The 13588-nt window shown below is 43.5% G+C and overlaps 1 protein-coding gene across 1 annotated transcript in view; it reads left to right on the top strand.

Moving 5' to 3' along the window:
* The window catches only part of pcdh7a (protocadherin 7a), a 38063-nt gene extending 24675 nt beyond the window's left edge, over nucleotides 1–13388 (top strand). The window contains exons 4-5 of the mRNA XM_076728088.1: nucleotides 9497–9698; nucleotides 11207–13388. Coding sequence (XP_076584203.1) covers nucleotides 9497–9698; nucleotides 11207–11745 — 741 coding nt within the window. The 3' untranslated portion in view covers nucleotides 11746–13388. The remainder of the gene's footprint in view (nucleotides 1–9496; nucleotides 9699–11206) is intronic.
* The last annotated feature ends 200 nt before the right edge of the window (nucleotides 13389–13588 follow it).

Raw genomic sequence — 13588 nt, 5'->3', positions numbered from 1 at the left:
AGTCAGTGATTTTCGGTGTGTATCTGCAGGATGGAGAGCCCAGATGGAGACAGGGAGAAGGGAGAAAGCTCAATGCCAGAGTGGACAGCTTGATAGTAACAAAGCTGTGGTGGATGGTGATGCGGTAGAGCCGCATGCGGAGAGACACTCTCTCTCCCTCTCCCTCTCCCTCTACACACACAAATACAGCATACCTACAAACAAAATACACACACCCACACACTTATAGTAACTAGTTGGGGCATTGCTAATGAGCAGTGGCCGCAGGGTTTGGCTTTAATTGCTCCCAGTAAGAGAGAGTGATTTATGGCTGGCGAGCTTACACAAATTACACACATACATTGCACGGTGCAAAAACTGTTTATCGGGACAGGCGTGCCAGTCGGCAGCGTGGCTGGTAGTTCCACCGGTGGCCACAGGAGGGCCAGCATCAGACTGCAGCAGTGTGAAGAGGAGTGTAGAGAGAGAGAGGGACCGCATAGTGCCGATCAGATGACCTCGCTGCTGCAGTTAATGTTCTCTGGTGCTCAGACACAAGGCTAAGGCTCTCCCTCGTACCGCGGGGCTGCTGTACTACAAGCTATTGTGGTGGTAGGGGTGGTGTTGTTGGAAGTGTGTGTGAGTGTGTATGCAGGAGGGGACAGATGGGGGGGAGTGGAGGAAGGAGAAAGAGGGAGCGTGACACAGAGGAGGTATATGTCACTAAAGCAGTGTTCGATTTCTTTCTTTCTTTCTTTCTTTCTTTCTTTCTTTCTTTCTTTCTTTCCTCTCTTCTTTGTCTTCCACTCCATCTCCTCTCTTTGTCCCACTCCCTTGCCCTGCTCCTCTCATCCCCCCTCCCTGCTTTATTCTGCCCCCCTTTTTTTTTCCTACTGCCGCACTTGCCCCCCTTTCCCTCTACCTCATGCCCCCTTTCCCTCCCTCTTCTCCCTCCCTGTCTCTCTCTCGCTCCCTCTCTTCTTTCTCTCTCTGCAGTGCAGCACAGTGATTATCATTCCTCTCACAGAGTCAGGCCTGATAGTCAGATACTGCTGAGCACCCTTCTACATCACCTGCTTCTAGAGGGAGCAATGGAGAGAGAGAGAGAGACTGAGACAGAGGAAAGTGAGAGGAGAAGGGCTGGGGGAGGGGGGGGGTTGCAGAATAAGAGGAATGAAAGGGGAAAGAGGAGAGGAAAAGCAGTGAAAGGGGAAATGAGAGAAGGGCAAGTGAACGCAGGGTGAGAGGGAGCAGAGAAATATGGGAGGGAAAAGCAGAAGCATGGAGAAGCAAGGATTGCTTTTACTGCAGAGGTGGTCCCACTGCAACATATACACTGCATAGTTATAAATGTGTGAATGCCTGTTTGTGTGTGTGTGTGTGTGTGTGTGTGCGCACACCTGCAAGTGTGAGTGTGAGTAAGCAGCTGTGCCTAATGTGTGGATTTAGGGTATCTGCATGGAAGCCGTGTGAGTGTGTGCGTGTGTTGTGGTAACAAGGCGCCTTGGCTCATCAACATCTAGGAGTCAGACAGCTGAAGAAATGCTGCTCTTATTGCTTCATCCCTCCCTGAGCTGAGTTTCAACCTGCTCCAAACCATTTTCTGCATTCTGGAAATACCACAACAGCCTCTGTCTCGCCCCTAAACAGCATTCTTTGTCTCTTCATTTCTACTTCAAGGCTGTCTGTGGTCAGTTATGCATGGCTGTCCTTTTTCTGCTTTCAGCATCTCCCCCTGCCACACACGTCGATTAACAGCACCTTTGCTCCTTTCCTTGTCTTTCTTCTTTTGCTCCTTTGTCCATTTATGCAGTCATTCTATTCATTATCTGTCACCCTAGCTCTCCCACTTGGTCTTTACCTGTCTGCTTGACCTAATGGGTACACTGTGTAAACAGGACGTCTGCTCTTTACAGCATAGCCTCGGGAAACTGCATTCCAGCACTGCACACGTCACTGTGTTGCGGCACAAGGTCTTGAATACAGTTTTAGATCAGTTCTATATTTAAATAACCCGTGTAAATATATCATCGTCAAATGAATTGTTAACACATCTGTCCTGTTCACACAGCCCCTGCGAGATGCTTTCTGTCAGCATATTTCACTGTTTCTCCTCCTCACTGCCTTTGATGCATAACTTAACAGTCGACAGGAAAGGGTTTCAAGAGATTTTCTCGCAAACGTTTTTGAGATTTGTGAGCAAACGTAACCTAAGTACAGGGAAATTTGACCAGTTGACTCAATCGCTTAGTCAAAGTTTACTTTAGTTTTATTAATTGGCCCCATTGGTACTGTGATAGAACACAGAAGAAGAGCGATAGAGGGAAAAAAAAGTGTTGAAGATGAGATAAAAACACTCAAGATATTCATGTGATTTTTCACCAGTGAAGTTCACACTTAAGGTGCTTGCAAAAAAAAAACATCCTGTGGAAGTAATAAAACAAGACATCTGGGGTGGAAAGGAGAATGTAACACAATTAAAATGGTGGAAAACAGTGATAAAGGATGGTAAGGAAAAGCACACATTAAATCACATTAAATCACAGTAAATGCAAGAAATGAAATCTAACACTTTCAATATGTGAACAAGAGTGTGAATGGATCCGTTTAGTGTCTCCATAAATGGCAGGTCAGTCATGCAAGGTGGCGGCGTTCCTGCTTTTAAACTGCTCAATAACTTCAATAGAAGTAAAGCGCTCAATACAAACTCATTATTTTCCAATAATATTTGAAGTCTAATAAACTCACAGTTACTGAGTTCACTTATTCATTCCAGCGCTCACTCTGAAGTACGAGCGCATACACATTTGCTGGCTGCGTTAGCACGACATGATTTCTAAACGGAGTCAAAACAAAAGAGCAGAGCCAAAGGTCATTTTGACTGATCAGCATTCCAGATATGAAGTCTGGACTATGCCTGTGTGGTGTCAACAGAAGCATATTACTTTTCACTGTGTGTTGCGGCAGCAGAGTGCAATATCACCTTACATAATCTGCACAGTTATAGCTGGGCTTTGCAGAAGACTGACATTTTATCAACTCCATTATTTTTAGGTAGTAAATAAGCTATCACATTATGAGAAGCGGGATGAGGTGACAGAATTTGATGATAGTGATATAAGACTGTTACAGTGATCTTACATGGTTATCCAGTTTCCTGAGAGCTACGTGAAAATATTCTGCAAACACTTATTAAATTAGGTTTTTTGCAAACTAATACGAAAAATAAATAAGCCAATTACTTAAATAATCACATTTTAAAAATGGTTGGTGTGAAATGTCCAAAGGCTGAAGTCATGTGAAGGACAACTGGCAGGGATATTAACATGCAAAGCTACAGCCCTCAGTCAACGTTTGGAAAATTTCAGGTGTCTGGAGGAAGTGATTACAAATAGGATGTCAGGTGTCCGCTTGATTGACATTTGGCTCATAAAACTGTCCGACCTCTGCCAGTTTCACCATCGGGGAGAGAAAATAATACCTTCTTAGGGCACGGCAACAAACGTAAAGGTGCAGCAACACGGAGGAGAGGAGAGTGCGATGTTGGGTAAAGAAAGATGAAAACGCGTGATTCTGGCCAACGTACGATCAGACCAGCTAACAGCACCATAACTCATGAACATTTGTGAAGTGTTAGAAAATATCATCCCTCATTCTCAATCAGTAACACGTATGAGTTCCTGCTGCCACAGTCTGCTCCATTTTCAGTAAACAGAAGCAGGCAGGCGAGAAAAAGAAGACATTTTATGATATTAAAATCTCAGAGCTGTTTGGTTCAAATGTAATTATTGAACAGCATATATCATTTAACTTGGCTCCATCCACTCAGAAGCAAAAAGCTGTCATACACTGTCAGTGGATATTGATAGTGAAAACAATGTTGGTGTCAGCATTAAATAAGTCATAACTTCAATTACATTTTGGTGCAGTAAATGAATTATCATAAGTTTACATGGCCTGTGTGGAGTTCGCTGAATGTTGACTGTAATGTATGTGTTGTAGTATATCTAAAATGGGATGTAAAGTCGGTCTATGCACCGGGGTCAGCCATGGAATATGCATGACATCCCCACTCTGTTTGCACGCAATGTGACTCAGATATTGTGAATGGATGAATGAATGTGTATCCTCGGTAGGATTCTGACCTCCCATCTGGGCATGGTAAAGCCGAACTAAACAATAGAACGTCTACACAACAAACAAGTAAATAATGGAATCAGCCATTACATGGTGGCTCCCACCCCACCCCCCACCCCCCATACCTAGATGATTTCAAACATAAATGAGACTGAGCGGAGAGCCAAAGGGGAATATGGCTTCGGTCCTACGACCATATTTGTAGTTTTGGTTTATGCATAAGCCATATCCTGTCAATTCATTATGCAGACCAGTGTGTAGCGGGGCGCAGGCAAACAAAAACACATCCAAATGTGCTCACACACGTAGAGTCTGAAGTGCAGATGTTGCACATACACACAGGCAAACACACATGTGTTGAATATGCAGACGCATGTAACAAGAAGAGAGGGAGACTGTTAATTAACTAGAGCTCGTTAATTCTCTTTGAACCGACAGCAAGGAGGTTTACACACTAATTACCTTGATGACTGAGCCAACCTGTGCACGCACACACACAAGCACCTCCTCACACTTCAAACACACACACACACGCCCGTATTCTCACAGGCTGACATAACACATCTTGCAGGCTTTGAAAGTCTCACACTCATACACAGCAATAAAACACAAACATAAAGGTGTGAAGTCTCACTCATACACATAAGCATATGCACACACACACATGCATTGCAACAAGCTTTTGCCCTGAAATGAAAGCTATATTAGGAACTTTTTTTTCCGACAGTTCTTTCAGAGCTGCAGATGGTTAAGTTTATTCGGAGTTCAGGCCCATCATGCCTCTGTTTGATTCACACCGGTGTGCCAGAAATAACTTCACAATAACTCCCTTACTATGTCAACATGCTCATATACGTTTACAGTTGCATTACATGCACGCAAACACGCCCACTCGAACACACTCTCCGTGCCGTGCAGATGAGTGAAGCTCCCATGTCAGTATTGAACTGTAATGGCCCGTGTCAGATTAAGGGGAAGGTTTTTTATGTCCTCCGTCAAACTCAATTAATATTCCATCAGCCATGAATTCATAGGCCACACTGGACCATAGCCAATTCATCCGGATGCATGTGTGTTCAAAAGTGTGTGTGTGCGTGTGTGTGTGTGTGTGTGTGTGTGTGTGTGTGTGTGTGTGTGTGTGGGTGGGTGGGTGGGTGGGTGCATTAAGGTGTCTTGACATTCAGTAGATATTTGGGATATGTAGTAATCAGTCTTTATTACCTTTGCTCAGCTCATACATAGCAAACATGCACACAAACACACACAAACGTGTTTTGTGCTTTGTGAGTCAAGCTGGAAAACATCAAGGGGGTGCTTGGGAACAGAGTGTTTTTTTTTTTTTTTTTTAGAGAGAGAGAGAGAGAGAGAAAGGTGGAAGCTGGCAAAGCAAACAAGAAATAAAAAGAGACAGATTTAAGGTACAGTATGAGCAGAGACGATGGAGATGTAAAAATCTAAAAAGGCCATATTGACAGTAAAAGTTAGAATGGGAAAGAGTATGAAGCCAAATTTGGGGGAGGGGGGGTGAGATAACAATGAAAAGAAGTCAGAGGGGCAGGGGCAGAATGTGCTGAGTGTGCACTTAGCAGAAATGTTGAAAAGATGCCAAAAATGAGATTTGGCAAAAGAAAAGAAGACAGGTGTGTCAATGAGCAAAAGACTCTAAGACAGGATGAGAGAAAAAGTGGGGGAAAGGGGGTTAGGGAGTGAAGCGGAGTTATGGGTCAATAAAGCCTGCTGTGGGGAAGAGGAGAGGGACTCATAACGAGGTCAAGGACACATCATCGATCGCCACATCATAAAGCTGACTGGCAAGAGAAGAAGGGATGGGGGGGGGGGGGGGGGTCGAACAAAGTGAGAGGGAGGAAGAGAGAAAGGAGGGAGAGAGTTACAGCGGTGAAAAGCAGAGTTGATTGCAGGATCGGCCAAGAGAAGGAAGGATGGAGGAGAGAAATAGAAAATAAAATTATCAGGATGAAGAAATGAAAGGGGGCAGCTCTGGCCAGAAAGAGGGTTAGAAGGAAATTGAATTAGATGGAATCATGGCTGAACAGATGATTTCAGCAAGAGAACACACACACACACACACACACACACACACACACACACCCTCCAATAGTAGTAACTCACTCCTCGTCTGTCAATCAAGTCCCACCCTGTGGCGCAAGCTGGATTTCGACATTAATACAGTAATCCTAGCCCCAGTTTGTGCCTCTCATGTGTTACCATTGCATTTGAGTGGAGTTAAGCAGACGTTCATGGTCCCCACGGGATGAATCTTAGCCTACTTACTTTGATGATCACTTGACTTTTCGTCTAATGCCACCGTGAGGTTGATGTTTTTGGCTTGTAGTAAAATATCTTGACAACTATCGGACGGATTGTTATGACATTTGGCTCATTTCCAGCTATCGTCATTGTTTGGATTAAGAAAAAGAGTTTGAAAACTTTTGTGCAAAATATGTATTTTTATATTGAATTTTTTCTGCCAGATGGTTAGAAAAGTCTTTGACGATTCTGGAAATAGCCTCAGAGCAGCCGTGAAGGTTGCTAAATGGCCTTTTGGCCTTTCCAAAGATCAACAGTTGTTTATTTCTTTAAAAATCGGATCCATAGCTCTGTGAGTCAAATGCAATGGCGCTACATGAGAGACAAACTGGAAACGAAAATCTACAACTCCACAGAAATCTCATTTTCTTCCAGTTTTATAGTCTCTGAGCAGAAGGCTGGAAGGGAAATGTGTGTAGAGACATTATGTCCCTTGTTTTCTTGTGATCAGAAATAATTATCATTTTACAACATTATTACCATGAAATAAGGATTCTGTGCTCATGAAAAGACACTTGACAGATAGAGGAATTATTTGTGATGTTGACATCTCGAGAAAAACAAACTTATTATGGTGAGATCACACAATTAACTTTTTTCTCATCGCAAGAAAACAAAAATGATCCTCTGGCTCTTAATACGCAGCCTGTATACTTTCTCACCCACTTTTTTCCTCTCTGTGCCATTGCCCCTAGTCTGAAGGAGTGGAAAAGAGGTTGGACTGCTTCATCTGAGCTAATGCTCTAAAAATACATTGCTCTCTCTGTGGAGAGTTAAGATGAAGCCACTGAGATTCCAAGAACTGGAAGACTCTAATATCTCTTCCTCAGTCTTGCTTGGGCTCAACATCCGCGCTGTCTGAGTTCTCATCCCTCTTTCATCTGCACAGCAGTACGGGATGGCAAAAGACACAAGTGCTCCGTCAATTTGCCACTTCTGCTTAATTAATTTCGCTGTGTTCCTGTCTCCTCTTGTCTTGCATGTGCACAAGGTGAAACATTCAAATGTTCCCTTGTCTTCGGGTGAGTGGAAGAAAGGGAGGAATTGGGCTTTTACACCAGCCGTCCATCAGTTTCCCGCCAGATTATCGCGAGGCAACGTTCCGAGCTGAGGTTTTTTTCCACCCTAATCTGCATCTTCCCTCTGTTCCCTCACTTCCTCTCTATATGCTGTGTGTTTCAAAGCAGATCCAAATTGAAAGGGTTGTAATTTTGCGAGCAGATAAATGAGTATGAGAGGAGATAGGAGGGGTGTTGTATAGAAATGGGCTTCCTGGTGCAGAGTGATCCCTCCAGGCCAGACGGAGTCATTTAACTCTCTCTGATATTCTCTCAGCATGGACTTATTACACTCTTTTTTTCCCCCTCTCTCACTCTCTCCAAAGTGAAAACTGGTCCACTAACTAGACTGGTGTGATTTGTGTGTTGAAATAGCAGCAGGTGTGATGTTCAGTTTGAGTGAATGATGTGCATCGTTACTGAATCTGCACCACTTCCTCTGCAGGATTGGGAGATTTGTCACTGGTGGTAGATGGCCTGTTTGTTTGTGTTGACAGTGATGGGTGCAGCGTACAAATAGAGGGCGTACTTCTTTATTTTTTTTATGCTTCCACTCCGGTGATAGCTGCGACCGGAGGCATTGTGTTTTTGGGTCGTCCATCCATCCCATTCTCGTGAATGCGATGTCTCATTGCAGTATCACATTGAGGGAATTTCTTCAAATTTGGCATAAAAGTTCACGGTGACTCAGTGATGAATTGATTAGGTTTTTGTGGTCAGAGGGGAAAGGTCAAAGGTCACTGGTTTGACCTGTTTTGACTGTAACTCAAAAAGTCATGTGCTGATAATGACAAGATTTCACAGAAATGTCTCATAAGATAAAATGATGAGGTGGCATTTTATGTCCAACAGGTCAAAGGTCAACTTCACTTCATCATAATGTTCTATAAAAACACTTCACTACATGTATTATATGAGTCAGAAAAGACATGGATATGAACTGCAACATGACTGATGGGCAGGTTGGTCATTCTAGTTTCATTCAGATCCCAGTTAACAGTTGGTAGTTTTCCTTGCACCAATGTGGAGTAATGAAAATGAAAACAAAAAACCATTTCAAAATCACACAGTCTCAGAAAATAAGTCGGGAAAATTAATTATTTTTCAAGCTAAACAATAAAACATTTAAACCGAACACAAAGAATTGCCTAAAAATCATCACAAGGCTGATGATGTTCTATATTTTTGCTATTGTTAATAAATACAATAAAAAGACCGAAACCAACAACCATCTCTCAGCAGTTTCCAGCATCCCTACCCTGTCTGCGGCGCTCCGCCCAAAGCCCATTTGTTCCCTCTGAAGATGTAAATCTTTAAAAGCAGGTCACAAAAATATAATTGTTTTGTTTTCTTCTGTTTTCACTGTAGTTTTTGGCAAACTTTACTCACACAGGAGGAAATAGCGTTTTTTGTTAGGGACTATTTTCAGTTGCGGATCACCACACATTTGATCAGCCAGTGTATATATACACACATACACATGTATTCATGGTACAATGGTGTCGTTCATGTTGTTGGTTATAAAAGAACATGTCACCCACTGCAGCAGTGTGGCTCACTGATGTGTGTGTAAGTGCCAACCATGGAGCTGTATCAGGCTTTGAATGCACATTCTTCTCTTATTCCAGTAGAGCACTAAGTAAATGTTTCTGAGAGTGGGCTCTATATCACCCAGCTGCTACTGGTGGGCTCCATTCCACATGAAAAATAAGTGTCTGCAGGCAGGCCAGAGGTTTGTAAACATCATCCATGTCCAGCAGCATTAATCTAAACCAGGATTAAAAGACAACTGAAAACTTTGAAAGACGCCGTGATTGGTTGATGGCTATTACCCTGCATTGTAGCAGCTAAGCTCATAATCAAGACGAACACGATCAGATAATCTCAATATGTCTTTGCAGACCCCTGCCCACCAGCCTAATCCCCAGATTTAGAATCTCAGATTAGGAATCCTGGATGATTAATCCCATATTGTGTGTGCATGTTCCCTGCAGGGGACCCTTCGCCGGGTGACCTTCTCGGTAGTCAGCCAGCCCCAGGACGGCGGTTGCTATGACAGTGGCCTGGAGGACTCGGAGACGCCGAGCAGCAAGAGTTCATCGGGGCCGCGACTGGGAGCCCTGCCGCTGCCCGAGGAAGGCTACGAGCGGACCACACCGGAGGGCAGTGTGGGAGAAGAGGAGCACGTTGAGAATGGTCAGGGCAACCAAACACACACACACACACACACACACACACACACACACACACATTCAGTAAACACACAATAAAATTCAGTGAACTCATTCAGAATTGCGGTCAAGAGGGTCCCAGCTACATTTACTTCTATAGTTTGTCTTTCAAGGCTATATGCACTGTATTCTCTGAAAGGCTTGGGTATGTTTTGATTATACACACAATCCCAATCAAACACACACACACTTAAGCAGGAACCTTGAAACCTCGGCCTCTGGTCAAGGTCTCAGGAGGGAATGTTTTTAATAGAATAAGGCAATTGTCCCGTGTGTGTGTGTAACATGGAACCGTATGTTGTGCAAGAGGTTCATCAAACAAAATTCTGCTTTTTTACCTTGTTCTAGTGGATCTTTGTCAAGGCTGTAGAGAGGCGAAACATTTCTTTCCTCTTTGCTCTGCATACAGTCATGTCAGAGCTGGAACAACAGAAGCAGCACGGCAAGGTCGCTGTGACCTTGGTGGCTGACTGTACCTCTGAGGTTAACTGCTGCTTTTTCACCGACGTGTGTGGAGTTTGATGGGTTTTTGTCATGGTCAGGTGCAGAGAGGAGCTGAACAGAGAATTCGTTGCGCTGGTTATAATTATACTGTATAATTCTGTGCGTGTTTGCTTTTGCATGAATTTCCTGCTGCCGCTGCTGCTGCTGCTGCTGCTGTACGCAGGCAACAGGACTGGAATTAGTCTTAAGAATGCAACAGAAATAGTTCTTTTCATGTATATGATTCAGCTAAATCAGAAATTTAGAAAAACAAACAGTGGATGAACGCATTGTTTTCAGCTGCTCATTAGATGTGTTTGAGTGTGTTACATTATCTTTAAGTATCTGTTGCATGACACCTGCACGGTCTCTCTAATTGGCAGGAAAAATCATGTTTACCTCATCTATGATCATTATAAGTCCTGTCTGTATTTAACACCTTTGACACCCTGTAGGACGTCAGCATTCACTCTCTGGTGGCCTCACTAACCTCTTGAACCAACACTCATGGGATGTAACAGGGCTGACATGTAATTAAATCTTTTCCTTGCATGTAAAGAAATATATATTTGTCATTTAAATTTCTGATAATTATCTCCTGTTTGGCCTCCGTAGTTGTTTGTTTTGACCTCACCTTTCACCTTTCATGTAATGCTGAGCATAGCTGGGATTTTGTAAAACATTCTCTTGAGGCCAGTGATTTCCATTATGCCCTCACAGCATTTTTTGTGGCTTTCTTACTTCCTTCAAATGATTTCCCCTCCACTATAACCTTTGTCCTCTGTTTTTTGAAGCATTCTTTCTTCTCCTGTCTCCGTCAGCCAGTGTTCAGCTCATCTCTTCTGTTGCACTCTATTCATCTGCTTTCTTTTCTTATTTAGTTGTCCCCTTTTGGGATGTCCTGGTTCTTGAATTCATCAAATGAAGACAGAAATTCCAGCAGAAATGACATTTTTCTCATGCTTCTTTTTGTCTCCTTCCTGTGCCCAGATGCCAGACAGCTGCCAGACGTAGCTCTGACAGGAAAGTGTACCAGGGAGTGTGACGAGTTTGGCCACTCTGACACTTGTTGGATGCCCGTCCGCCCGTCGCCTCGCCAGCGTCAGCGCCACGGCAGCGACCCCCCACGGCTCTCTACCTTCGCCCCGGGAGACGATAACAACAATCTCCGCGGTAATGACCATGAGAGTGACAGCGAGAGCGCTGGCAGCGCGGGGAGCTCAGAGCCCGGATTGGTCGTCAGCGGAGAAGGTCAGAGATTACCCTTAGCCAACGGGGATCCTCTTGGCACCCTCGGTAGAGGAGACCGCAACAGGAACATGGGCGATCACAACCGCAACCTCCTGAACCGCAAGATGACTTCGGCATCCTATGACACATTCAGCAGCGCAGGATTTGGGAGGCGCCAGCCAGAGGAGGAAGGAGGAGAAGGCCAGAACCCACCGGAGGTCATACCACTGACGCGGACAGGAGGGGACTACAAGACCACGTCATGCCTCACGTTGTCACGCCGCGAGGTCTACCTGTGACAGCCCTGCGACGGAGCAGTCGTCACCACGCCACTCCCTTTTCTGAAAAAGAAGGGGCGTTAAAACTTTACTGGCAAGTCATCAGTTTGGAAGGCCTGTTAAACCCGTGAAGATGTGAAAATGTCAGAAAAGGTGTTTTCCAAAAGCTGTAATATCAAATTGGAACTTTTGGATTCTGACTAATATTTATAGGCACTTAAACTTAAGCAAATGATGGATCAACTCCACGGGGAGCTCTGACCAGGAGTACTTTCTAAAAAAAAAGGCTTTTTTAACTACTAGTGAAAGTTGCCCACAGGCAAAGATCCCATTATGTCCATGTGGAGGAGGACAACTTCATCTCTTCTTTTTACCTGAATCCAATGCATGCCTGACCCTCTTCCAGAGGGATCTGTGTGAAGAAGAGAGAGACTGAGACTGAGTAAATCCCGATGCTATAAATACTTTGGTGCATAAAAAAAACTTTCACTGAAGCTACAGCAAGCAAGATTTGGACTCAACTGGTGAACCATCTGCTGAAAAAAACCACTGAGGTCTTATCCAGTCGATGAAAAGAAGGCTTTTATTGAGTTATTTGGATGAAATTCACACCAATCAAACTTTCAAATGCCTAATCAACTCTATCGTAACACAAGACGGGGATATTAATCAATCAAACTGCTAATCCCGTGAGAATCCTGACACGCCGCGAACAGAGAATCGGAGCAAAAAAAAGTGCGCTCACTGTACAGTTACATGGTAGAAAAAAATGTGCTGATCTCAAAAGTCAGGTATCGTTCTTTATAAACCGAAACGACTCAGAACAAACTGCAACAATGTGAAAAGACTTTTTGTTACAGTAATCAAATGTAATCATTCAGAATACAAGGTTCTCATAGAGTGTCAGTAGTGCCACTGTATTCCAGCGTGTGTGAAAATACGTGTTTATTATTTTGCCTTCACGCCCAGTCTGTATGTATATATTGTGTGTGTGTGTGTGTATTTGATAAAAAGGCAGTGTTATGACTCTGCTGGTGTCCACCGTTTCAGAGCATAGACTGAGGTGCTGAGTTCATTTGCACCTGCCGTATCCTAACAGTGTTCATGTATCATAATTGTTCTTTCACACAAAGGCACACGCATATACACCTGCACGCATGCACGCACTTACACACACAGACCTAAGCATGTAAACACAAACAGCTCATACAGTGCATTTACAGAATGTGAACATACGTAGGGCCGCAGTTTATGACATGATTCAAGTGGCCATGTAACATAAAGTATATAATAACTTGCATTAACTGTCATACAGAACACATTAGGCACACACAGACAGACATAAAGCATATTAAAACATAAGTAGGAACACAAACCCATATATGCGCAATGCGCAATTCATATGCACTATGTGTGTATGTGCTCTAAATCATAATTTTTTAACATATTGCCTCTCATTGAACTAGCTGTAGCATTTTGCCTGCTCCCCTCCAGCCAGTATTTAAACATGAAATGTATTTAAATAATTACTCATCTCTCTGACTGCTGTGTGGGGCTACATTAAAGGGAATTTCAGACATGACATCTACTGTATGTAACGATAAGACAATGTGGGAATATGAGATATTCTGCATACTGTAAGTAGGACATATAGAAAAACCAAATTTCTGTAAGAAAAAAAGGAAAAGAAAAAAGGACTGTGCATGAAAGAACGATACTGCTAACTTTTTTTCTCTCTTTTCTAAACCACACGCCTTTTTGGATACCATGCCTATTTGGATACATCTGTGATATGTGTGTGCTCACGGGCAAATGATGGCCGCAAGGGAGTTGGCTTTAGTGGATTAAACTGTTCGTTCTTTAT

Source organism: Chaetodon auriga, chromosome 4, assembly GCF_051107435.1.
Source record: "Chaetodon auriga isolate fChaAug3 chromosome 4, fChaAug3.hap1, whole genome shotgun sequence".
In the NCBI taxonomy this organism is placed as follows: Eukaryota; Metazoa; Chordata; class Actinopteri; order Chaetodontiformes; family Chaetodontidae; genus Chaetodon; species Chaetodon auriga.
Note: the sequence above shows the minus strand (reverse complement) of the source record. Positions and strands in the feature narration are given on the sequence as shown.